We start from the raw sequence: 27,855 nt of genomic DNA, 5'->3' as shown, positions 1-27,855 counted from the left end.
TTCAGCAGTACCTTTGATACAAAACAATAAAAGAACACTGAGGTTTTTATAATATATAGAACAGCTTCAAATACCACTTTATTTTGACCACACAGTACATTAAAATCCTAAGACAATATTTTTGTGTCATAGAGTTTTCAGGGATACATTCAAATAATAATAATAAAAAGACTTCCAGAGAGAAAGGTTTGGTGTGGCCTAACCAAAGTCCAGAACCAAATCTAACACATATGTTGTGGGTCGCCTGAAGAGGTCTGTGGATCAGAGATGTTTCACAATCTGAAATCTACGAGGAGAAAAGCTGGCCTCATCAGGAGTGTGCAGACTTACAGGTGATCAAACTTTAGCTGTGTCCTTATCCGTTTCGTAAGAAGCCATGCGCGCGCACGTCCTGACTCCTCCTCGACAGTGGTCCTGATGCTAGTTCTCGGGGACGCGCGTTACGTCACCACTCGCTGCGTGGGTCACCTCGCTGCCCGCATCCAGCGACAGGCTCTGCATCCTGTAAGGCCCGTCCTGCCACCACCATCATCATTATCATCATCCTCATCTTCAACACAGCGGCTCATCCCCCCTTTTTCTAACTGAAACAGTTCGCGTGGGCGAGCGCGTGCTGTCCACCTTGCGCTGGCGGAGAGTTGCAAGAATGGCCGAGAGCGAGGCAGACACGCCGAGCACACCGATCGAGTTTGAGAGTAAATACTTCGAGTTTGATGGAGTGCGGCTGCCGCCCTTCTGCAGAGGGAAGATGGAGGACATCTCCAACTTCTCCCTGAGAAGTAGCGACATATGGATTGTTACCTACCCGAAATCAGGTAAACAAACCTCCTGCACGGTGGTTGTTGCTGCTTTAACTTATTGTTGGGCTGGCTCTGCAACTTCATTTATGTAATGTTGTCAAAGCTTAAAAATAACAGTGCACGTAAATGGTTGTAATGTCGTTTTGTCAAAACTATGATTTACAATGTAAGTTGTAAATCTGCTCTTATCTGTTTTTATCCACATGTGCAGCCGAAATGGGTTTTAGAGTCCTCTCACAGCATTTTACAGTCTGCAGGTAGTTTCATAATCACCTGCCAGCAAGTGAGTGAGTCACATCACATAAACGGATTAAACTCTGGTTGCAATGCATTACAGCCCACATCGTCTCCTGTGGTCTGTGTCATCCAGTTCAGCCACAGACACAGCTGAGCTGGTCGGTGTTTACATGTCAAGCTGTGCAGGGTGTGGGCTGCAGAGCAGACAGCCACAGAGGAACGGTAGGTGTGTGGTGAACAGAACAAGAGAGGTGAATGATTTCCCTGATAAACTGACTGGTCAGAGCACAGGGTGTCAGAGATTCTTAGAAACACTGGGACAATTTAAGGAAAAATCAGCTGGAGTCTCACCAAATACTAAAAATATGTCATCATTCTGTCCTCTGTAGATAATGATCCAAAACATAAAGCCTAACCAAGCCTGCCCTATGCATGGACTTACCTCTCATTACAGGCCAGCACCCTAACCCCAATTTATAAATATTTAATGTTTTCTGTCAATCATCTGATATTTTCATTTATGGCTGCTGAAATTAAATGTGACATGCGTGACTAACATGCATTGATGATTTTGGGGTGTGTACAGATTAAGGAAACTTAGAAAATGATGGGAAAGAAATTGGAAAGTGTCAGTCATTAAAGAAAAGTGGTTTGTGAGCAGGAGTTTAGTGATAAAAAGTCACTCCAAAACTTTAGCTGTCTGAATTCTTCAAATTGACTAATATAGAAGTTGTACTCTTCATCTCAGGCCAAAGCTCAGCCATCTGAGGAAGGACTGCACAAGAAAAGCAAATAAATGAAGTAAACCCAAAGCAAAATAGATCTAAAAAAGAGAGAAAACTATAGTAGAAAACATTTGACATAAAAGTTGTATATACTTAATATTTTCAGATTTTTTTTCAGTTGCTTAAAAGTTGTAAATTTATTCAAAAAGATTGTTATTGAACATTGTTTTTGAGAAATACATAGGAAAAGATTACTATGTGAGAGAGATTGTCATCCTGGGGCCCAGGGGTCCATCCAAATACTGAGGTGGCCCTGGGCCTAAACAACACAGAAATGGTTCAGCAGAAACAGAAGTCATCTCAGTTAGACTGAAAACTTCAGGAGGTCTGCTGGCTTTACTTACCCTGAGGGTTCACCAGGAAGATAAAACTGTCAGAATCAGGCACAAAAGTGTAAACTGAACTTAATTAGTCAAAGTTCTCCATGACAGTTTTCAGTTATAAAAACCTTTATAGAATAATATATACAGGTTTACTTCCTGCAGGCAACAGTACACTGGATGTTGACGCCTGAGGTCGACTAATAATCTCTCTATACTGTACAAGATTTTAACATAGAAATATTATACAGTAATCAGAAGTAGAAAACCAGCTCCTTATTCTACAGTTTGCTTAGTCAAGAGGGTCTGGACTCTTGGCTATAAAGAAGCCATTGCTTCGTGGAGGCATGAACTCTAATGAACGTTTTCCTGTGAACTATGCAATGTTCCAGTTCGATGCTATGAAGCTAACCAGAAATTCCCTGCGCTGTAAACAAACACCCTCCACTGTGAAGAGAGAAGAGCCGATCCAATCGAGGCGGGTGTTAAAGTTAAGTCAATATTTGGAAGTGTGAGCAACATGGACTGAATGCCTTTGTTTACCTCCTCTATCACTAAAACTACAGTTAGACTATAATTCAAAACAGAGCAGAAAATCAACGTCATCATTCATAATTTCTCCTTCTGTTCCCTGATTGGCCCAGTCAAAATTCAACCAGAGAGAATCTGAGTCAATGGGAGAAAGCCCAGACTGTGCTAGTAGCCAGATTGTTTTCGAGCAGAGTTGCACAGGAATGCAATGGCCACGCTAAGTACACTGTTATCCTTTGCTGTATTTTCTACAGTTAAATACCACAAAATGCCCAGTAAAACTACCATAAGACATCTTTACAAGTAGTTACTGTAATTTGCATTGCATTATGGGTATAGTACATAGTATTACAGTAACTTACTGTATGTTTTGAATTTGCAGTAATTTACTGTTTACACATTACAGTAGTGGTGCTGTACTTATAATATACAGTAAGAATTATATTTGATTCCCAACGGTCATCATACACTGTTAGCCTTTGCTGTATTTTTTACAGTTAAATACCACAAAATGCCCAGTAAAACTACCATAAATAGGGTGACCATATTTTCAGTTGGGAAAACCAGGACACGTTGTAGCGAGGGGGGGTCTGAAAGCGGGGAAACTCTTTTGTAAATAGTAGGTAAACATACATTTGCGCTTTCGTATGTTGTTGGCGTACTGACAGCCACGCTATCTATCTTCTGATTAAGAACAGGGCTGCCCGCACTGACGCGGCTCAGGGATTACGTCACACGCAGGGCCGTGCGCAGTGCCCTAGTGCCTGTAAATTTAATGGTCCAATGAAGGTAATTTAAAAAACAGGACATTTCCTCACTTTCTAAAAAAAACCCGGGACGCCCGGGACAGGACGTGAAATACGGACATGTCCCGGGAAATACGGACGTTTGGTCACCATACCATAAGACATCTTTACAAGTAGTTACTGTAGTTTGCATTGCATTATGGGTATAGTACATAGTATTACAGTAATTTACTGTATGTTTTGAATTTGCAGTAATTTACTGTTTACACATTACAGTAGTGGTACTGTACTTATCATATACAGTAAGAATTATATTTGATTTCCAACGGTCATCATAGCTGCTTCATCGTGGTTCCCTGTTTCTGTATTTTTACTCCTTTAGTGGTTAACATATTTTTAAGGCAGAAAGAGAGCATGTACTTTTGTTTTGTTCACATCCTAGCTAACATTAACATGCAGTTTATCTAGCTACGTCATCAAGCGTGGCTTCGCTTCCAACTGTTTTCTGATGACGTTTGTTTTAAACTCCGAAGCTTTTTCTCTCCAAGTGCAAGTGCAGCTCTGTCTCCGTGCTGTGGGCTCACACTGCTTCAGCTCTTCAAGACAGGTAAAAAAACACTTCTTAGAAAACTGATTGAAGCCAAAACCTAGTCTGGAAATGTACATTTTAGATGGAGTTAACGTAGCTTATAGCACGTTAACTTATAGCTGGTTTGTGCTGGTTAGCCTGGTAACATAACGTTACCTTTACGTTACTAACTCTGGTGTTTTATATAACTGGCATATTGCAACCTTATAAGTTATGTGTCTGTAAATGAGGTGAAAGAAAGGAAAATATGATGGTGTTATTTTTTGAGCTGGTTCGGAATTAACATTAGCTAAGGTGCTAATTTTACCGTTGAAGGTTTTAGCTTGACTTTTACCGCTTAATCTTCCTCGGGCGGCTTTGGGTTGAGATGAGCTCAGTGCTGAGTGTCTGTTAGCATTGTTGCTACATCCTTTGTCGAACAATATAACCTTAACTGATAATTGATCCCCCCCCTTCTCTTTTTTTTTTTTACATCTAATGACTGTTCATTTGTTTAAACCATGATCTTGCAAATGTTAAAAGTGCAGATTAGCTACGTAGGTCAGCAAGGATGAATTTCTAACTTTGTTCTTTTTTTTCCTTTTCTTCAGATGACCTTTTTTTTAAACTCCTAAGCTTTTTCCCTCCAAGTGGCTGTGCAGTTCTGTCCTGCTGACTGCTAACATAGCTTCATCTCTTCAAAAGACAAGACAACAGGTAAAAAGACAGCTCTTCAAACATATTTGAAGCCACAAAATAGTCTGGAAATGTAGAGGAGCAGCTAACCTAATCTATAACTTTGAGCTTGCTACAGCTGGTTAGCCTGCTAAAGTACCATTACATCTCCAACATAGTGTATAAGAGTCTGTAAATGAGGACAAAGGTGAAAAACATTAAAGTGGTTTCTGTTATTTTTTGAGTTTGTTCAGCCACAGTGGCAGGTGGACAAAAAAGTTAATTTCCAACCCTGGTTACACATAAGGACTGTTCACATGTTTAAACCATGCTCCTGCAAATTTAAAGTTAAGTCAGTACTAACAGGTGCAACTATGTACAGGTGTAAATTCTGCAGCATTTGTACTTCAGAATTTACAGAATTTTGTAGTCATGTGAAGAAACATCAACACACAGCTAATTATCGGTTTGCATGTGGAATAGAGCAACGTCCTGCTTCCTTCAGAACATTTTCTGCATTCAGGTCCCACATGCACAGGAGTCACCGCCATTGCAGAAGTCAGACTGAACACTTGTGGAATGCAATGCTTTAAAAAATGCATTTAGCCCCACAAACTGTCATTCACATCCGCTGTTTCAGAGTGGTAGCAGGATGTAGGGGTAAAATCTAGTCTAGTCTCCGGGATGAGGTTCTCAAAAACCTGTTGTAATCTGGGTGAACTGGCCCTTTAAATATAAATTACTACCAGTAATTCATATTTAAGAGAGTTTTCCTTTTATGTTTTAAAGGTATCTTCCACCAAGATGTCTGTTGAACAGGAAATGACCTTACCCACTACACCAAGGGTAATCATGCTTGGTAAGAGGAATATTTTCTATCACTATAATTTTTTCGTAGCAATGTATGTAATTGTTATGGTAGTCTGTACTTTTACTCACTAGCGTTAGCCTGACAAGGGTTTGTCTATTTTAGGAAATAGCTTGATGTCTGCAACCCGGTGGATGGTCAGTATGGAGGAGAAGGTATTTTTCGAGCCTGAGCAACTACATGACTTTGCCAGCGTCCTTGCTGTCTTTTTTGGGTCATATTATGTCTTCAATCTGGAGTATCAGGAGTCAGCATCCACCACGCTGGAGATGATACAACGGTAAGTACTCTACACCAAGCCATTTATGAATTAAATTTAATGACAGTTTGACTGATGATGAAGAACCATAGCTGATTGCTGTATTGTACGTCTTCATTAAAAAAGTACAATTAATATATTTTATTTCTGTTAAAAGATTCTTTGTGAGGATCAATCCAGATGTTGGTACCAAATGCACAGCCAAAGTCGGTACAAGCTGCAAGACGGGAAGTCTTGTCAAGAGGAAAGTAGTCAGTGTCAACTCCCAGATCACCACCTTCTTCCAACAACTTGCTGAATTTGAATGGAGGACTTCCAACTAGGTAAGTATTTTACCAAATGTAAATGTTTATTATTTTGTTGTCTTTTCCTCCTATCTTGCATGCTCTGACTTTACTTTAGCCTTTATAATATGATTTTAATGATTATTTATAAATGGCATGTGATTCCTACACAATAGCCCTTTAGAGTAGCCTGCATCGTTTCTGTGTCCGTGGTAAAAAGTGGATGTCGCTGCATCCCTTAATAAATCACAGAAATGTATAAGTGTGTAGTCGTTTAAGTGTGGTGTATTTTTATACTATGCAGTTTTCAGTTTATTAGGCACACCTTTGCAGTAATCCGTCAGCACCAACAAAATGACTAAAATCTTTTGAATTACTGAAGACTGACTGACTGACTGCTTTTGCCATAAACAATCCAAAAACCTGAAGTGAAGCCAGTCCTGCTCATTCTTTATGCAGCTTCTATTATCACTTCAGTCCAATTGATTTTTTCTTTAAAACAAATTATCAACTTAATGCTGCTTTATGACAAAGATTTTATGCATGTGAACATTGTCACTTCAGCTTAACTTGTCAACTTCCTGTCGATTTGAAAATGTAGATAACTTCCTGACCATCTCATGACCTCCCACATTGTCTGTCTTATTCTTTACAGTTCAGCTTCCACAAGATGGATCCCACTGCTTTTGTTTGACGAATGGAATAAAAGTTCTTCTGATGTAGGAAATGTGTTCTATGGTTTTGTTGTTTTACAGCACATTATATTGTATTGTGACATTGTTTTTTATGACATTGCGAATATGTAAATGGATTTTATTTCTACAAATCTGCTGAAAATAAATACCTGTTATTCACAGTACTTGGACTAAAATTTCTTTTATGAAATTTTTCGGTTTATGGTAAAATATTCTTATCTTAAAGAAATGTAAACTTTAATTTGCAGTAAAACTCTGACATTATGTTGTGAAACAAGTTTACAGTAGACCAGCTTTACTATAAAATACAATTACTGTATTATACTATAAACTACATTTACAGTAATGCAGTTATAACTGTAAAGCACACTCACAGTAAAAAATTAACTGTGAAATATCATAACAGTAAAGGTACTGTAGAATGGTAATTACAGTAACTTACTGGCAACACTGTTGCCAGTAAGAGTACTGTAGAATGGTAATTACAGTAACTTACTGGCAACACTGTTGCCAGTAAGGGTACTGTAGAATGGTAAATACAGTAACTTGCTGGCAACAGTGTTGCCAGTAAGTTACTGTAAAATTACAATAAAAGGTCTAACAGTGTACTGTAATTACCAATTAGAAAATTTTTGCATGAAAGTTGACATTGACTCTGACTCAAACTTTGAATTAATGCTTAGACTGGTCTAATCCTGTATTTATGCCAATCTATTGAATATAGGACCAAAAATGAAGAAATATATCCAGCGTTCTGTTATGAAACAGAGACAGAGAGTTCAAAGAAATAATATCCAAGCTGTTTTTCTCAGTCTCAGATGTTTGTGGCATTTATTTAGGTCTCCAGGGCAAAAGTAGAGGGCAGATCATTCTGAGAAGAGATTTCAAAAACATAAGTTTCATAAGTGTGACATGTGTGGGTTATAGTTCAGGACATTCCAATATGTGCTTGGACAGAACTTGTTGACCTCAGCAGCTTTTCTACAGTTTTCCATCCACTCTATTATTGTTATGTGAAAACCTTGTTTATTTAACCAAGCTCCATGTTTCATGCTTTTGGGTCACTTTGTGCACCAGTTGTACTGTTAGTGAGCCTGTCTCACATCTTGTCCTGAGATAAGTAACAAACACATGACCAGCCCCGTGTTTGGGACTCTGCAGAGCTTTCTGATGCCAGCAACTAACTTGTGACTGTCTTAGCCATTAGTAATACCAATATTTTATAACCAGAAGAAGAGAGAGAGTACTGTTGGTTTACCCTAAGAGCAGTTAGAAAGCTAACTGGCATGCATCAGTCTAAAAATGGTTACAAAGTAATTGCTAAGGCTTTGAGACTCCAGAGAAACATGGTAACAAAAGAAGCAGAACAAGATTTAAAGCTCTGCAGGTCTTCTGATGTTTATGGTTCAACAATGAGAAAGAGGCTGGACACAAATAGCCTCCATGGGAGAACCACTGCTAACCAAAGCCTCTTCTTAATCTTTCTTTTTTAAAACAGAATCAACTAGAAAGACATTATTGTCTTTGCATTGGACCATAGTAAAGTTTACAGTGGACCCGTCTTTTTTTACCCATTCAGGGAATTTCTGTGCAACATGGCTCAAAATTATCAGTGGAAAATTTGCCCATTGACAGTTCCCTGAATATGCAGGGAAATGGAAATGAAATTCTTTCAACAATCTAAATCCTTTTCTAATTATATCGTCACAAACTTACAATGTTCTTGAGATTCAGGCATATGTAGAAAGCCACCTGTCATAATCACAATAAAATAAACAAATCATTAAGATTTACTTACATAAGCAAAGATAAATACTTATGTTATGAGTAATATGGAACCTTAAGTTGATTTGCTTTAGCATACTGGCTACAGCAAAAGTCAGAACAAGTCTACTCGAGGACATTATGAGTTCTTCACAGATTCTTTACAGAAGTGTTGAGCTTTCCAAAAGAAATAAAAAAATGAAGACGATATGGTCATTTGAATGTTGGCACTATCCAATCCATCTTTTTGAGAAAACAGCTTTCAAAGTTTTCCCCAAACTTGCTTTGCAACCGTGGGACGCCAGTGGAATCCACAACTATAGATGTGTGAAGAGCCATTCAGAGACCATATGCTGAGTATTTCTCCTGCCCAAAACAACAATGCCTGCTGGCTCACATTACTCTGGAAACCAGCTGAATTCAAACACAAAGTTTACTATTTTAAAACCTCAAAAACTGCTACATAAGGCATTGAGTTGTTTCGTTATATATTCAATTAGCATATTCTGCAGAAAAGTGAAACAACCCTCTCAGAAATTTATGTCTTTTTCTTCTTTTTCTCTGTTGTGCTCTGCTGATTTGTTCCCACTTTCTTATTTTGACCATAATTTTATTCACCCTGGAATTTTAAACTCTTGATATTCAGAGCTGCTTTGACCAGAGATTCCTGTTTGTTAGCTCAGACATCAATAGTTACAAGACCTTTCAAAGCAACCTGTGAGAATTAGTCATGAGCAATAAATAATTACAGAAACAGTATCTGAAGGAATGAGGGAGAATTTATTTATTGGCTGATAGACTCCTATCTTTATCCTGTTATCTTATGAACTGCTGGACTTAAGCAGTTCTTCCCACATTAAACTGACTGAGATCAAATTTCTTTTTATCATATCAGCTTTGCACATGAGGTCACAGTAGACTCATTTAACCTTTGGAATAAGGTGCAGCCTATACGACTCCATATACAGATCTCATTTATTCTTTAGCAGTGTTGCAAAAAACAAACAAAAAAACCCCCAGGAATGTTCGAAGTTTAAGTGTCTGACTGCTTTTGGTTCATACTCTAGAGCAATGGTCCCCAACCCCCGGGCTGCAAACCGGTACCGGGCTACGCAAGAAAGTATTATTTGAGTCTGGAGGATCTTTAACCGGATTCTCTCGGTTACGTCTTGCGCGCCTAGCGTTAATAAAATGTATTCAAGTTGAGATAACGTGATTCAATCACGTTATCTCAACTTGATTAGATTAATTAATTAAACTAATAATTTTATTAACGCTAGGTGGTAGAATTTTATGTTTATCTGACATGATTTTATCATGTTTGCCTTCGAAACATGAAATTATTTTGTAAAAACAACATGTTATTTGTTTGTAAATGCAATGACCACCTCAATTAAATTTTTTTGACACAAGCATGGAACAAGCAGAAAATGGTGCAAATGGTAAAGAAAAGCTGATTAATTGCCAGCTAGCCATCACTTCATGTGACGTTAGCACAAAACATTGTGGATATATATATGCACAATGCTGCCAGGAAAATGTAGTCTCATAACTACAGCTGGAGTTTCTCTGCACGCAAAAAGATTATCTCGCGTGACCTCGTGTGATTTCCCATAATCTCGTTATATCCCGTGATCTCGCTCCTTGTCTTCAGCACAATATCAGACTGAATTTAATGAATCATGTTATCTCAACATGATTACATTTCATAAACGTTAAGTTGATGAATTTCTTGTAAATCCAACATGATTGTATCACGTTTTTGTTTGAAACATGAAATTATTTAGTTAAAAGTACATGATATTACATGATAGATAGCTGGAACGCTAACACACGGAAGCATTATCTGATGCCCCCCCGGGCCGCAGCAAAATTGCCAAGTCTTGACCGGTCCGCGGTAATAAACCAGACACACATTCAGCCACTTCTATCTTGGACTTTCTTTATGACCCAAATCCTGCTCCCTCCTACACCTGAGCGGATCCGTGGAAAAGATACCAAACTTTCCAGATGGGTTCCAGAAATTAGAGCTCAGTGTGTGTGTGTGTGTGCGCGGGCGTGGGCGAGTGTGTGTGTGTGGGCGCGCGCGCGCGCGTGTGTGTTTGGTTGGCTGCAGCCAGGTCTCCTCACCTGGCTTCAGGAAGACGTCCCATCTTCCCAATCCAGGCAAGACTCACAGAATATTGTGGTCTTGTCTCTTGGAGATGTAGAAGAAGCTCTTTTTCAAATCCTCACCCAGAAACCAACAGGGCAGACCGAAGCCCCAGACATCAGAATCCCCAAGTGGGAGTTGAACATTGTTGTTCTAAAAAATCTATTTTTCTTATTTTTAGATTGCTCATTCAATATTCCAACAATATATTTATAGTAGAAAGAGAGAAAATGTGTCCATTTTGGCTTCATCTTTGCTTAATAAATAACAACATGGTGAACAGTGTTTAATTTACCTTTTGACGTTATATTTGAATGAGTTTAGAACATTAAAAAGGTCAGAACCTTCATCAAAAATGTCATTAATGTCCTGGTCCTTCTGTCTCTTCATGTAGGAACCAGTCTGCTGCAGGAAGTTGTGTTTCTAGTGAGTCAGGGAGCAGATCCTGATGAGATTGGCCTTATGAACATCGATGAGCAGCTACCTGTCATAGAATACCCTCAGCCTGGGCTGGATGTCATACAGGTACAACTAACATCTGATCAGCATTCATTGAGAACCTTTTTAATGTTACAATAGTTGTATGCTTAGATCAATCTTTGTTGGACTTCATGTGAGGGAACTTGTCACCTAGAGCTGCAAGAACGGTAGAAAGCCTGCAATACTCGGCATCCAGAAATCAGTAAAGGATGAGTAGATGCAGCGCCAGAACCCACAGCAGACATGAGGCATCACCAGAGCAGCCATATGAGGCACAGAGGCAGGGCATCAGTGAAGCACAAGAGCAGCGGTCTGCAGGACAGAGATCCTCAGGACGAGACATAGAGCATAAATCCAGGATTCTTAACATATGTTATGCTATTATTATTGCAATGACATTATTATTTTTTTAAAATTAAAAGTAATAAAGGAAGGTCATGAAAGTTCTGGAGAGACTCCTGTTGGCTCACCTCAATAAGCAGACAAGTTCATATCAGGACTCCTGCAGTTTGCTTATCACCATGGAGTTGGAGTTCAAGATGCCATCATACGGTTTTGCGACAAACCCACTGTCATCTGGTCAAAGCAGGCAACACTGTGAGGATCACGTTCTTTGATTTCTCCAGGGAATTTAACACAATTCAGCCTGATCTGCTTTGTCAGAAACTCCAGAAGACACAGATGGAGGTGGAGGCCTCAACAATCACCTGGCTGGATCTATAACTACCTGACACACAGACCACAGTTTGTGAGACTGAAGGACTGTGTGTCTAACCAGGTGGTCAGTAGCACAGGAGCACCACAGGGCACTGTACTTTCACCATTCTTTTCACTCTGTACACTGCAGACTTCCAGCACAAGTCCGACTTCTGTCATCTACAGAAATACTCAGATGACTCTGCAGTTGTCGGGTGAAATAGAGATGGACAAGAAGCAGAGTACAGAGATCTGCTGGACCACTTTGTGTCATGGTGGGAGCAATAATCTCATTTTTAATGTGAACAAAACAAAGGAGATGATAGTAGAGTTCAGAAGAAACAGTGTTTGCTCAAACCCTGTTTCCATCATGGGAGAAGACATACATACGTATGTCATGTCCACATGTCCATACCTTGATGTATGGACATATATCGAGGTATGTCCAGATGAACATATCTTGATGTTCATCTGGACAACGGACTGCACTGGAGACACAATAGTGAAGCAACCTGACCATCTTCTTCATGAGACTATCTTAGAAAAACAGTGTCTTCAATCAGAGGCTTCTTCAGAGTCACTGTAATACAGTTTGCTACAGGAGCTCTTTCCTGCCAACAGCCATCACCATCTACTATAACTCTTTGAAGAATTTGAATTAATATGAGTAACAAGTTTTTTTGTAACAAATGGATCTGTAAATTATTGAACTGTCATGAGGTGTGTTTTACAGTTCCTCGTTGTTCCTGATGCCTGCCACCTGGGCATAATTATCGCAGCTGTGTGATTGTTTGTGATTGTGTTGATCCCCAGTGTATTTGAGTTCACCGGTTTACCCGAGTCTTTGTGGGATCATTGTCTGAACTCTACTCGCTGCTCTCTCAGTGAGTCTTTCCGAGAACATTGGATTGGTACCAGTATTTTTTCGTATTAAAGAGGGTTTTCTTTTGAAAACGGATCTGAGTTCTGGTTTACCTGCTTTCACCAATGTCGCCTTGTGACATTGATCTAAAACATAAAAAATGTTTTGGAGATTTGGTGTATAAAAATAAAAGGCAGAGAAGTTTCCAATTTTTAGGGTAATTTATTTTTCTTTATTTTTTTGCAGAAAAATAGTTTAATCTGTTCTCAGCAATATGAACAGGGTTTAGGTCAGTCTCCTACTTAATGTGAAACAATAAAAATAAAAGCTTGACAATGAAAGTTAAGTAGTCTGTATTGTATGTAGCAGTTTCTAAGTTTGTACCATTCCTGGTTTGAAGTTGGAGGGCCAAAAAATAATTCCAAGGGCCTGTATTGGCTCCAGGAACCTATATTGGGCACCCCACATTAACCAACAACAAAACTTTGCAAACCTCAAGACATTTTAATGCTTGATTCTAGATTGCTGAAGTGATTGTTTCTGTTCTTCTACAGGAGCTGACCTCTCCTCGCTTGATAAAAAGCCATCTACCCTACCGATTTCTCCCTACAGCTATGCACAACGGAGAGGCCAAGGTCAGTACATGTCAGGCCATGTGTGATTTGGTATCTCAAAGATGTTAGTTGAATACTTTGGTCTTCTGCTATCATCAGAATATGCCTTGAGCTTATGGGATTTTAGAGTATGACTGCCTCAGGACTTTGATCTTCCAATGAATATTGGATCTTGTACTTTTCCCATCAATATGACTGGGCCCAGCTGCATTATGCTACAGAGGTTTAGTTTAATACACTGTAAAAACTGATAAGTTAGTGGAACTCAAATAATTTGAGGAAACCATTTTAAGGGGGGAGTCTAAAATGACGCTAACCTGACGTTAAAAATAACATTTGCAAACTGGTTAATTTATTGCACGTCAGCTGCTGTTCACATTGGGCTTTTACTATTTAACCTGGTTGACATGAACCAGAGGGCTGTTTGACAAAAGTAGGTTTAAGAAATCCAGGATAAGAGACAAAGCCAGGCTTCACATAGTATCAGTTCATCCTGACTATCAGTTTCATAAAGACCAAACCAGGGTGAGGAGGTGCAGCTATGTGGAGCCAGGCTGAATTCAGGTGAATGCGCATCCACAGATTTCTTCAACAAACCAATGAAATCGATCACAAATTCACTGATGTTACTCCGATGCTAGATAGACTGCATAAGCCATACCTCACACCAAACATCTTTAGATGGAGGATTATGAGGAACTGAAGCACATAATACTAAAGAAAGGAATGCTGCTACAATAGCAAACAACAGTGGATCAACTAAATACGTAATTAGCCCAAAATATACATTTCCAACTAAAAAACTCAAACATCAAAGTCATATCTGTCATTTAATCATTACTTAAAGCGGACATATCATGCTTTTATATGTCAAACTCATATGTTGTTGAGTTACCACAACATTTAATTTCCCTTTAGGATCAATATTTTGAATTTGAATTTTCACATGTAAATCATTCTCTTATGGTCTACACTGTTAGACCTTTTATTGTAATTTTACAGTAACTTACTGGCAACACTGTTGCCAGCAAGTTACTGTAATTACCATTCTACAGTACCCTTACTGGCAACAGTGTTGCCAGTAAGTTACTGTAATTACCATTCTACAGTACTCTTACTGGCAACACTGTTGCCAGTAAGGCAACAGTACCCTTACTGGCAACACTGTTGCCAGTAAGGGTACTGTAGAATGGTAATTACAGTAACTTACTGGCAACAGTGTTGTCAGTAAGTTACTGTAATTACCATTCTACAGTACCTTTACTGTTATATTTCACAGTTAATTTTTACTGTGAGTGTGCTTTACAGTTATAACTGCATTACTGTAAATGTAGTTTATAGTATAATACAGTAATTGTATTTTATAGTAAAGCTGGTCTACTGTAAACTTGTTTCACAACATAATGTCAGAGTTTTACTGCAAATTAAAGTTTACATTTCTTTAAGATAAGAATATTTTACCATAAACCGAAAAATTTCATAAAAGAAATTTTAGTCCAAGTACTGTGAATAACAGGTATTTATTTTCAGCAGATTTGTAGAAATAAAATCCATTTACATATTCGCAATGTCATAAAAAACAATGTCACAATACAATATAATGTGCTGTAAAACAACAAAACCATAGAACACATTTCCTACATCAGAAGAACTTTTATTCCATTCGTCAAACAAAAGCAGTGGGATCCATCTTGTGGAAGCTGAACTGTAAAGAATAAGACAGACAATGTGGGAGGTCATGAGATGGTCAGGAAGTTATCTACATTTTCAAATCGACAGGAAGTTGACAAATTAAGCTGAAGTGACAATGTTCACATGCATAAAATCTTTGTCATAAAGCAGCATTAAGTTGATAATTTGTTTTAAAGAAAAAATCAATTGGACTGAAGTGATAATAGAAGCTGCATAAAGAATGAGCAGGACTGGCTTCACTTCAGGTTTTTGGATTGTTTATGGCAAAAGCAGTCAGTCAGTCAGTCTTCAGTAATTCAAAAGATTGCGTACTACAAATGTCCCCAAGGGGACGATGAAGTACAACAATCGTTTTAGTCATTTTGTTGGTGCTGACGGATTACTGCAAAGGTGTGCCTAATAAACTGAAAACTGCATAGTATAAAAATACACCACACTTAAACGACTACACACTTATACATTTCTGTGATTTATTAAGAGATGCAGCGACATCCACTTTTTACCACGGACACAGAAAAGATGTAGGCTACTCTAAAGGGCTATTGTGTAGGAATCACATGCCATTTATAAATAATCATTAAAATCAGATTAAAAAGGCTAAAGTAAAGTCAGAGCATGCAAGATAGGAGGAAAAGACAACAAAATAATAAACATTTACATTTGGTAAAATACTTACCTAGTTGGAAGTCCTCCATTCAAATTCAGCAAGTTGTTGGAAGAAGGTGGTGATCTGGGAGTTGACACTGACTACTTTCCTCTTGACAAGACTTCCCGTCTTGCGGCTTGTACCGACTTTGGCTGTGCATTTGGTACCAACATCTGGATTGATCCTCACAAAGAATCTTTTAACAGAAATAAAATATATTAATTGTATTTTTTAATGAAGACGTACAATACAGCAATCAGCTATGGTTCTTCATCATCAGTCAAACTGTCATTAAATTTAATTCATAAATGGCTTGGTGTAGAGTACTTACCGTTGTATCATCTCCAGCGTGGTGGATGCTGACTCCTGATACTCCAGATTGAAGACATAATATGACCCAAAAAAGACAGCAAGGACGCTGGCAAAGTCATGTAGTTGCTCAGGCTCGAAAAATACCTTCTCCTCCATACTGACCATCCACCGGGTTGCAGACATCAAGCTATTTCCTAAAATAGACAAACCCTTGTCAGGCTAACGCTAGTGAGTAAAAGTACAGACTACCATAACAATTACATACATTGCTACGAAAAAATTATAGTGATAGAAAATATTCCTCTTACCAAGCATGATTACCCTTGGTGTAGTGGGTAAGGTCATTTCCAGTTCAACAGACATCTTGGTGGAAGACACCTTTAAAACATAAAAGGAAAACTCTCTTAAATATGAATTACTGGTAGTAATTTATATTTAAAGGGCCAGTTCACCCAGATTACAACAGGTTTTTGAGAACCTCATCCCGGAGACTAGACTAGACTTTACCCCTACATCCTGCTACCACTCTGAAACAGCGGATGTGAATGACAGTTTGTGGGGCTAAATGCATTTTTTAAAGCATTACATTCCACAAGTGTTCAGTCTGACTTCTGCAATGGCGGTGACTCCTGTGCATGTGGGACCTGAATGCAGAAAATGTTCTGAAGGAAGCAGGACGTTGCTCTATTCCACATGCAAACCGATAATTAGCTGTGTGTTGATGTTTCTTCACATGACTACAAAATTCTGTAAATTCTGAAGTACAAATGCTGCAGAATTTACACCTGTACATAGTTGCACCTGTTAGTACTGACTTAACTTTAAATTTGCAGGAGCATGGTTTAAACATGTGAACAGTCCTTATGTGTAACCAGGGTTGGAAATTAACTTTTTTGTCCACCTGCCACTGTGGCTGAACAAACTCAAAAAATAACAGAAACCACTTTAATGTTTTTCACCTTTGTCCTCATTTACAGACTCTTATACACTATGTTGGAGATGTAATGGTACTTTAGCAGGCTAACCAGCTGTAGCAAGCTCAAAGTTATAGATTAGGTTAGCTGCTCCTCTACATTTCCAGACTATTTTGTGGCTTCAAATAAGTTTGAAGAGCTGTCTTTTTACCTGTTGTCTTGTCTTTTGAAGAGATGAAGCTATGTTAGCAGTCAGCAGGACAGAACTGCACAGCCACTTGGAGGGAAAAAGCTTGGGAGTTAAAAAAAAAAGGTCATCTGAAGAAAAGGAAAAAAAAGAACAAAGTTAGAAATTCATCCTTGCTGACCTACGTAGCTAATCTGCACTTTTAACATTTGCAAGATCATGGTTTAAACAAATGAACAGTCATTGGATGTAAAAAAAAAAAAAAAGAGAAGGGGGGGGATCAATTATCAGTTAAGGTTATATTGTTCGACAAAGGATGTAGCAACAATGCTAACAGACACTCAGCACTGAGCTCATCTCAACCCAAAGCCGCCCGAGGAAGATTAAGCGGTAAAAGTCAAGCTAAAACCTTCAATGGTAAAATTAGCACCTTAGCTAATGTTAATTCCGAACCAGCTCAAAAAATAACACCATCATATTTTCCTTTCTTTCACCTCATTTACAGACACGTAACTTATAAGGTTGCAATATGCCAGTTATATAAAACACCAGAGTTAGTAACGTAAAGGTAACGTTATTTTACCAGGCTAACCAGCACAAACCAGCTCATGCTATAATGCTAAGTTATAGCATTATAGCATGATGCTATAAGCTACGTTAACTCCATCTAAAATGTACATTTCCAGACTAGGTTTTGGCTTCAATCAGTTTTCTAAGAAGTGTTTTTTTACCTGTCTTGAAGAACTGAAGCAGTGTGAGCCCACAGCACGGAGACAGAGCTGCACTTGCACTTGGAGAGAAAAAGCTTCGGAGTTTAAAACAAACGTCATCAGAAAACAGTTGGAAGCGAAGCCACGCTTGATGACGTAGCTAGATAAACTGCATGTTAATGTTAGCTAGGATGTGAAAAAAACAAAAGTACATGCTCTCTTTCTGCCTTAAAAATATGTTAACCACTAAAGGAGTAAAAATACAGAAACAGGGAACCACGATGAAGCAGCTATGATGACCGTTGGAAATCAAATATAATTCTTACTGTATATTATAAGTACAGTACCACTACTGTAATGTGTAAACAGTAAATTACTGCAAATTCAAAACATACAGTAAGTTACTGTAATACTATGTACTATACCCATAATGCAATGCAAATTACAGTAACTACTTGTAAAGATGTCTTATGGTAGTTTTACTGGGCATTTTGTGGTATTTAACTGTAGAAAATACAGCAAAGGATAACAGTGTATATAAAGTAGGACCATAACACTGCAATGTGACTGCAATTATTTGGTCTGAATTCCTCCTTATTGCAGCTCCAGACTCCTCATTTACCTGTTCTGAAGCATTTTAGAGGAACTGGTTTTGCTGTGGTCTTTTTAAACGTGAATGAGACATTCCACGCTCCACCCCCTTCAGGGTGCAGGGCGTTCCACCCCATTTGGCCATTTTTATAGTCTGATAACAGCGATACAACTATCTACCAGGAGAAAAGCTTTTTATTCTAAATTTTATTAAAGATGTGAACAGAAAACTAGTCCATCCAACCTTCCATGTTGGAGTCAGAGTATGATCCAGAGCAGGACACTGAAGACGGCCAACCTGCAGAGCCATGTATTCAAATGAATTCATCACAGTGGAGTTATTACTGTATTTACAAACTCTCCATTCATACCAACTTCCCACAAAATGGAGTGTAGTTTAACTATAGTGTCATGCACCTATTAAAATATTAATGCGACCACAATTTGAATGAAGTAAACAAAACCTTGACATAATTAAGGAGTTAGATAATGGGAGCGTCAAGAACATCACTGGATCCTTTTGCACATGTTCCCCAAGCCAAAAATAGCAAAGCCAAATAATTATAATACAAAATACAATACTGTTTTATCCTCAAGGAGCTAAAAGCTAGCACATAGCGCTTAACAGAAGCAGAAGGCTCAATGCTACTATCAAACCAAGGACGTCATTATAAGCTTTGCTGTAATTTTAGTGTTATGTCTAACCAACCTCTATGTTTGAATGATTGTTCTATCAATAACTATTTTTTCTTAACACCAAACACTTTGTTTGTTTATAACACAATATAAAATATTGTCTATCACTGCAGCAGCCATCCCACCCCATGAGGGCCGTGACGGGTGTTCCTTATTTTAATTTCTGAAAGGTGGCTACCTTAGACATTATAAACTTTACACAAAGAGTTAATCGCAGAGGTAATTAAAATCAATCAATAAAAATATCCTATCTGAATATCATCTCATGGACACTGAACTAAATGAGTCTTTCTGACCGAGAGCTGACAGGGTGTTGAGGAGTTATGGACTGGACACTTTGGAGCATCTGGTTCAGAAGTGCATTCCAAACCTTTTGCTGAAATGGTGCCACTAATTCCAGTCTCCAGTACATACAGAACAGAAAATAAATAATAAAGAGAATGCAATGCTGTGTTAATATATATGTAGTCTAAACAGAGGAGCCCAGTTTATCTTGAGGAAATAAATAAAAGTGCAGAAGTTACTTTAACATGCTCAATCTGCTGCACAACTAATGTGGTACGAAGAATTAAACTTAACTCATCCTGCGGTTTTAACAAATAGACATTACCATCCCATGCCCAGAAGAAGAGCGACGTTCAGGAATAGCCGATAATAATATGATTATATTTTGACGAGTAAAAATAGTATATGACCCTTTTTTTTATATATGACCCTTTCAATATAACAGACAACAAAAAAGTCTAGCGCAACCTCTGACACGAATCCTTACATCATGCTTGGGGATGATGTAAAGATTTGTGTGCGTTAATACATCCTAGAACTGAACATTTTGACTTGTCTATTTGCAACTTTGCATTCACATAAACTTGGACTGCAAAACAACAAAAACTGGCGAATTCACAGAACTGATTAGCAGGAAGTCATGACCGTGTTTAGCACGGTTATTTTTCATAGACAAGAAAAATGTTATAGGCAATAGAGAGAAATGAACAGACTGAAAATAATAACCCAAAAAGAATATGAAGATATTTATTCAGCACAGGAAAACAATACATTACATTTTTTTCACTCAAAGGACAGACTAAAAAAGGGTATTCTGCATAATATATCCCCCGTAAAATGCTCCAAATCTTGTGCTACACTTAAAAAAACTGTACTCTTACTTCAAAAATGTATTTCTGAGTTATTTAATTTATAGAAACGAGTGACCACAACTTTTCATAAATTTAAGTTACTTCAATTATTTGTGTTAAGTTAGGGTTTACAGAATCACAACAAAGCAATTCTTGGTAATGAAATAAGATTGTTAATGTCCCCGGCCCTGGGCCCCTCAGGTTATCTACATGGCCAGGAACCCCAAAGACCTGGTGGTGTCCTACTATCAGTTCCACCGCTCTCTCAGGACCATGAGCTACCGTGGAACTTTTCAGGAATTCTGTCGGCGCTTCATGAATGATAAATGTAAGAATCTTTCAATCTCAAAATGATTAATTAATATGACTTTCTTTATGCTTTGCTTCATCTAGATTTTTAGCATGCTCTAACTCTGCCAATGTTTTATTTATTTCATCCGGCAGTGGCTTATGGTTCCTGGTTTGAACATGTTCAGGAATTTTGGGAGCATCGTTTGGACTCCAATGTCCTCTTCCTGAAATATGAAGACATGTTCAAGGTAATATTTTGTCTTCTCCATTTACTCATCATGACAACTTCAGGATGAACTATAATACCAAAGCAAACAAAAAGAATCTATCAAGTTTGAGCCCATTTAAGCTGTCAAAAAACAAGCAAACCAAATTACACCGACTTACCTCCCTAAATAAACAGGAGAAAAATGAATATGAAAAGAAGAGGCAGTTCACCCTTACCAAGCGCCATCCAACAGTTCAGCAGAACTAGCAGAAGTCATGTGACTGGTTAGGATGAGAGGAGGAGGGATGAAGAACAGTTTTCCTTAGCTCCCTATAGTCACTTTCCCCAGGCCACCAATCCATCTTCTCCAAGTCATCAACGTCCTCCAATCAACTGCAGGGGACTGCACAATCAAATTTACATTTGACCACACCCCTCCCTTTACAACACCAGTCATAACTCCTTTCAATGCTGAGCATTCTCATGCTGTTTATATTTGTGTTTGAACAGAAGAACGTAAAACCTTCAGGTATCTGAAAATTGTACCAAAGGATGATTTGTGGAGGTCCATATTATTTTCCTGATATCTTTTGTTTTTTCATGATGTCACACAAGGAAGCAGTGTGTTTAAAATACACCAACAGGTGCATTTTCATTCTAGTCTCTTAACAAATAGGAATCATTTAGTAATCCTAACTGAGCTCATACAAGCATAGTTTTGTTTTGACTGTGAGAAAAATTTATATTTTTATAGAATGTATTATAGAATGTGAAGCTTCCAGTTCCAATTGTTAATGTAGAAATGAAAACAGCACCTACTATGACTAGATTTCGTCATGGCTTCAGTCATGGCTTTACAAATTTTCTGTTCAGTTTCTAATTCCTGCATTCTTTCATTCAGCACATGGAGACTGAGCATGGGAAACTGGAGATGAATTAGTTTTTTTTGGTTGTTGCAAATTTAACCTCATGATCACCTCTTTTGTTGGCTGAAGTATTTAAGCAAAAACAAAGATTTGAAAAATCATAAAAAAAAGTTAACTGGTCAAAAAATACAGATGCTGGATAGGAAAGAGAGTAGAGAAAGGAGAGGAAGACATGCAGTGAAAAGGTCCAGGACCGGGAGTCAGAGGCTGGACTCAGCAGACTGAACATTTCTATTGATTTATCTGTCTCATATTCTGGATCTACATTTACTTTAATCATCTTTACTTGTTTTTGTGCTATGTTATAGACAGCTTGTCCAAGAGTCCAGATTCTGAAGGATCAAAATTTTCCCATTTGCTTTCCCAAACGCCATTTTACTCCATTTTGTCTGATCAATTTTAGGAGGTTTACAGCCACAAATATTCTCTCCTCTCCAGATGTTTTCAAAGATTAAAGATTTTGTTGATTTGAAGGGAAATGATTGAAATCAAGCTGATACAAATGTTTCAGTTTTTTAAAAAAATGTTATAAAGCAGAAATGATTTATGCAAAATATGTGAATATGGATGTGCTGTGGTGGTGCAGGGGTTAAGCACAACCCACATATGGAGGCATTAGTCCTTGACGCGGCTGTCGCAGGTTCGATTCCAGGCCTGGTGACCTTTGCCGCATGTCTTCCCCTTCTTTCATTACCCACTTTCCTGTCAATTAACTATCAAATAAAGGCCACTAGAGCCAATAATATATATATGTATATATATACATATATATACGTATATACATATACTGTATATATATATATATATATATATATATATATATAACAAAAAAATGTGAATATAATAATAATAATCAGCCATGTGGGCTTAAATTAACTATTACAGGTACTCAGCGGGTAAACAGACCTGTAATTTATTTGATTTTTGTTTGTGCTGTTGATTGGAGAAATTGGTAACTTACTTGATTATAATAAATTTCATTAAATGAAAAAAAGAATATATATATGGAATTGTCTGATAATTGGCTCTATAAAAATGTAAAGTTACATATAAATGGAGTTGAAATTGATATAATTTATCAGAAAATAGGTCCTGTTATGCTGAGGTTTGGTTGGGAATAAGCGAATGAGCAACACAGCAGGCACCCCAAGTGGAGAATCACAGGCAGGGAGGGGGAGATGAGAAGAAAACATAACATGAAAACATTTCAGGATCATGAAACTCTCTAGCCTACTGAAGTGATTAACTATTTGACTTTGCATCATCCTGGTCTTCTCCCTTCCACAGGATTCACAATAAGAGGAGGAATAAACAAATAAATCCCAGTAAAATCTGTCTTGGCACCACTCTAAATGAAAACATCAAATGCAGCTCAGCTATATCAGCGTCCAACCTGTTACATGTTATGTAACATGATGTCAGTGTTTTCTGCATGACTCAGAGCTGCTGTAAAGCAGCGATCAGGGCTTGACCTTTTATTGCTCCAAATCTCTTCCAGCGTAGTAAATGTTCTTCCTGGTGAGTCTATGTGAAGTGAGTCTTACAGCTGCTTCTGTGGCTGAGCAGAGAAATGAATGAGGAAAAAAATGAGTGTCAAATGTCCATTTTATGAGTGAAAATATTGTTTTGAAATACAAAAGAAAAAAATAAATCATACACATTTATATATTTTTAGTACAGAATCAGTTTCTTGTATTTATTGTTGAAAAACCTCTTTAGTAGAAAGTTCAGGCTGAGCAATAACAAAGTGACTCCAAGTCAAAATGGCCTTTTACGATACATGTACAGTATATGCAAACTTAAACTGTGATAGAGACAGATTATGTTGATATATTTTACTGTCCCAACATGACAGATTTGTTCAAACAAAACTGTTTTGTGTCTGAGTGTAAAAACCTGACCTACTGTCAGAGAGGCAGTGAAACCATCTGAATGTTTGGAGGTTGCAGTTTGGAGGTCACAGAGCTAACTGCTGCTCCAATGTGATGCTGCGGTTTGTGTTCCCTTCCCAGAACCTTGGGACGATGGTGGAGCATCTGGCCCGGTTCCTCGGTGTTTCCTGTGATAAAACTCAGCTGGAAGTTCTGGTGGAAAACTGCAACCAACTGATTGAGCAATGCTGCAAATCTGAGGCACTGTCTATCTCTAGCTGTGAGTGAGCTTCCAACAGATGGCCTCTTAAAGTTCTCAACTTACTTTTAAACATTACTTTACTTAGATTTGTTTTAAGAGCCTGTGTGGAACCGTTAAATTATCAAATCCTCTCATATCTTATTTTAAGATTTCCCTGTTTCTTTTTAAATTCCTACCTGGTTCACTGATTTCACCATGTTTAAATGTGCAGTTTACCATTTTGTTAAAGTCATTGCAGGTATTCATCTGGTAAACCAGTCAGTGCTGTATCTTTATTGATTATTTATTACATTTTTAGCAAAATTTCCAGCAGACAAGTTTTTGTCAAATAGCGCTAAAGACAAGGCAACAAATAACAAGTCTCACTAGATAAATATAGTCAACTTTTAAAATCCCCAAACAGAATAGTAATTCTAAAATACTTTTGGTCATCTTAGTAGCTTGGCTGTATGACAACGGATTAAAAAATAAAGACATTGTTATTGTTCCCAAAATTGAGAACTTGAGTTTGATGGAAGAAATCCTAGATGGCCACTGAGGGAGATGAGAATCAAACAGAACTACGTAGGAAGGCTTGTCTTCAGAAGTCATTGTTTTGCCTACTGCATCTAATTATCTGATGCAACAGTTCTGTTTGTGGCCTCAGCATCATGAAGACCAAGGAACGGAGCCGACAGACCATCTAATCTGACTGAGCTCAGACTGTTTTGCAAAAAAAGGGCAACAAAATTGTTGCCCTTTAAGAATTACCTTAAAACAAAATTAAGGTAATTCTCTAATTCTATTAGAGATTCTATTTCTAATTCTATTAGAGAATTAGAGAATTCTCTAATATTACCTATTAGAATTCTCTATTAGAGAATTACCTTAAGAAGGAATACAATTCAAACATTTTGAAAACCATTTATCATGTTATTTCCTCTTTACAATTAAGCACCAATTAAAAGCAATATGATTGTAAAGTACAGGTAAGAAAAATATTCAAAGGGGAGGAAGGAGGTGAATACGTTTACAAAAGAATGTGTAGAATTTCTTCTAGAAATGTCAGTGATTTTCCAATATTCTTCTGAGCTCCTGTCATCATATTGATCCCAACAGTTAAACCTACAACATTATGTTCACCCAAAGTTTACAAAAACTCCCTGAATCCCATCATGCAGTGCAGAGTAAATATAGAATATTTAATATCAGCTCAACCATCAGTGGATGTTCATTTACAAACCCAAACAAAAAAACAATTAGAACTTTTCTCTCTTAGATAAATCCAGACAAATCAGTTTGCATTAGCAAATGATGAACAGTAACTTATACCTCTTTATAACTCTTTAATTCATTCACAAATGAATGAATTAAAGACAGGCTTTAATTCATTCATTTGGTTATATGAAAGGTTTTTCTCCTCAGCACCATTTCTATGAAAACTTCTTTAATTTCACTTCGTCCACATGGAGTTCTTTCAACACTAACGCAAGCTGTTCAACTTTATTAAATCTTCACATTTTTTGCTTCTTTTTCCTTCATCATGAATATTATCGTAGTGGTTTTTATACAGTGTATTCATTCCTGACAGTCCATCAGGGATGAGTAGACTTTCACCAAATCAAAAGTGCTAGGACAGATTTATGAATACAGGGTCTTCAGACTAGTGATACATAAGTTTCCTCAGACTTCAGTTTAAGTCAGACGTGTTCGTATCCAGCTACCTTCTCCATCACACTTGAACCAAAGGAACTGCTTGTTACCAGGCCTAATCAGACTAAATGCTGTTGAGGGAATTCAGCTATCTTGGTTCCAGTGTGCTGGAAGAGGACAGTGGCTCTGGAGGACTGGAGGACCTCCTGGTTTCAAGCCAGTTCACTGAATTCCTAAAATTGCTCTCCAACTCCCTTTGAGAGGCTGTTGCACCCTCTTGTGGACACATGTTTGACTTGCACCATGTAGTCCATTTTGAACCACCTACCCAGTCTGTTTTAGTTTAAGCCATTTGTCCTTGTGCAAATATTTTTTTCAAATTTTGAGTTGCCATTCATTTTACTTCTCCTTTTTCTGTTTTCCTATTGTTTTCTCATCTTTTCATTCAGTGAGTTGAAATCTGGTGTCTGACCTGTTGCTCTGATCTGTGTCATGTCACGTCACATCAGGTAAGCTGAGTAACTGCCACGGATGGCTGCGCTCATCCTGCAGCTAGATCAGTGTAACTAAACTGTGATCACACACAGCCCAGTGAATTTGGTCCTAGACTTTTCTCCTCTCTCTGCAGGTCGTGTGGGTGTGTGGAGGGACGTCTTCACTGTGTCCATGAATGAGACATTTGATGCTTATTACAGACAGAAGATGGCCAAATCTGACCTAAGCTTTGACTTCTGCCTGTGAGGACAGCTGTACCTCTCTCACCAAAGACTCTCACTCCCTTGATACCACTGATCTCTATAAGTGATCATATCTTGTAGAGATATGATCTGCATTTCCATCAGCTCAATCAGTCTGAAGTTTAACTGTGCAGTCTGAGAGTAGATTGACCTTCTAAAAAGGTTCCACAGAAATCACACTTTCAACCAAACAGAAATCACTGTGTAACTTCTAAAATATCAATGATCAGTTCCAAAATTCACTATATTTGTTGAGGCTGCTGTGTACATTTGGGTTACTGTGGAAACAAGCAGGTTCTACAAACCACAGAAAGCAAGAAGTATTTGGATCATGCAGTATTTACATCTACTTCCTTTCCACTTGGAAGCAGATAGTTTCTAACTTCCAGCTGGACTCTGGCCTTGTTCCAGAGACTGTTTGGTTTAATAAACAAGACAAATCACATTGTGTTCAACATCCACAAAAATGGTGTCAGGTCTGCAATATTTCCAATGTTATTGCTTCTTTATGTACACATATGAATGTGTTGTTGTACTGTTACATTCAGCTGATGTGAGTCAACATTCACTGACATCTCAGGAATTTGACAGTTGTGAGCTTTCTTCTGAGAGTTGACTCTGTCTCCATTCCAATTCTCCTGTCTTTATCTTCTTCCTGTAAATGTTAGGTGAACTGTGCTGTGCAAACTAATTTTCACTGCTTAGAGTCTAGCACATTACAAAAATTCAGTATATTCTTAACAGAAATGAAGGACATTTGTTGGGTTTATTGTTTATCTTGAAACAATGTTTCTTGGCAATAGATCTTAAACCACTGAAAAGTCTTCGTCATTTCTCTTGTGCAGCAAAGCTGAGACTTTGGATGGCTGAACAGATTATGTCTGTCAATGTTTGGTGTCATTTATTGAATTGACTGACTGTTGAATAAGAGACAAGACATTTTGGTTATCTAACAATTTATCAAACAAGGGCCTGCTGCTCAAATTACAAACACATTTTCCTTACAAATGTGCCACAATACAACTGGCTCCCCAACAGTACATGATTTATTGCCAAGAAGCATTCTAGCAGCAAAGACCAACCAACAAACACAAAATTCTTTATTGTTTGACTTAAGTTGAGCCTGAGATAATTGTGGGTGGAGGTGTTTTATAGAAATTCTCATGGGCAACCACTTTCCCATTATATACTCCTTTTGACCACCCCACTACTGTATACTTTTGTTGGCACTGGGAAGATCTGTGAAGTAAATACGAACATCGGAACCAACACCTTCTGAATTCTTGATGCTGTGACAGAAAGCAGTGCCTTACAAAAGTATTCACATTACCTTAACCTCTTCACATTTTGTCATGTTGCAACCAACAGTTAAGAGTGAGTTAACTGACTCTTAACTGTTAAGAGTGAGTTAACAGTCAGTTAACTCACTCTTATAAAACCAGGTGTTTTGTGAAGGCCTCTGAGGTTTGCTACAGAGCATTAGTGAACAAAACGATATCAGTTAGACCAAGGACCACTGCAGATAGGTCAGGGAGAAAGTTGAACAGAAGTTCAAAGTAGGGTTGCATTCTAAAACTTTATGCATCTTTGTTCAGTCCAATAATTGGCCATCCACCTAAACCAAAGAAATAGCCAAGAAATCCATGCTAACTTTGGAAAAGCAGGAGAGACTAACAGCTCTGGTGTGAGAATCAGCACAGCTGTCACA

At 37.9% G+C, this 27,855-nt stretch overlaps 1 protein-coding gene across 4 annotated transcripts; it reads left to right on the top strand.

The window, feature by feature from the left end:
- The first annotated feature begins 148 nt into the window (after positions 1-148).
- On the top strand, positions 149-27,416 carry sult4a1 (sulfotransferase family 4A, member 1). 4 transcript variants are annotated; one of them, XR_004342683.1, is made up of 9 exons: positions 149-504; positions 594-815; positions 11,079-11,209; positions 13,277-13,357; positions 20,422-20,548; positions 20,665-20,759; positions 23,658-23,796; positions 25,860-25,919; positions 26,039-27,416. XR_004342683.1 is itself a non-coding variant. In XM_032589636.1 (9 exons), exons 3-9 carry the CDS (start codon positions 1,208-1,210, stop codon positions 26,149-26,151), a joined length of 738 nt encoding a protein of 245 aa, XP_032445527.1. In that variant the 5' UTR covers positions 699-815; positions 1,012-1,083; positions 1,171-1,207; the 3' UTR covers positions 26,152-27,416. The 4 variants fall into 4 exon arrangements, 3 of the variants coding, with proteins under 3 accessions (XP_032445525.1, XP_032445527.1, XP_032445526.1); XM_032589636.1 differs by lacking the exons at positions 149-504; positions 25,860-25,919 and adding exons at positions 1,012-1,083; positions 1,171-1,259 and having other exon boundaries at positions 699-815; XM_032589634.1 differs by lacking the exon at positions 25,860-25,919 and having other exon boundaries at positions 162-504.
- Positions 27,417-27,855: the final 439 nt, after the last annotated feature.

The sequence above is a fragment of the Xiphophorus hellerii genome, chromosome 17 (genome assembly GCF_003331165.1).
Source record: "Xiphophorus hellerii strain 12219 chromosome 17, Xiphophorus_hellerii-4.1, whole genome shotgun sequence".
In the NCBI taxonomy this organism is placed as follows: domain Eukaryota; kingdom Metazoa; phylum Chordata; class Actinopteri; order Cyprinodontiformes; family Poeciliidae; genus Xiphophorus; species Xiphophorus hellerii.
This window is presented reverse-complemented; position numbering and strand designations above follow the sequence as displayed.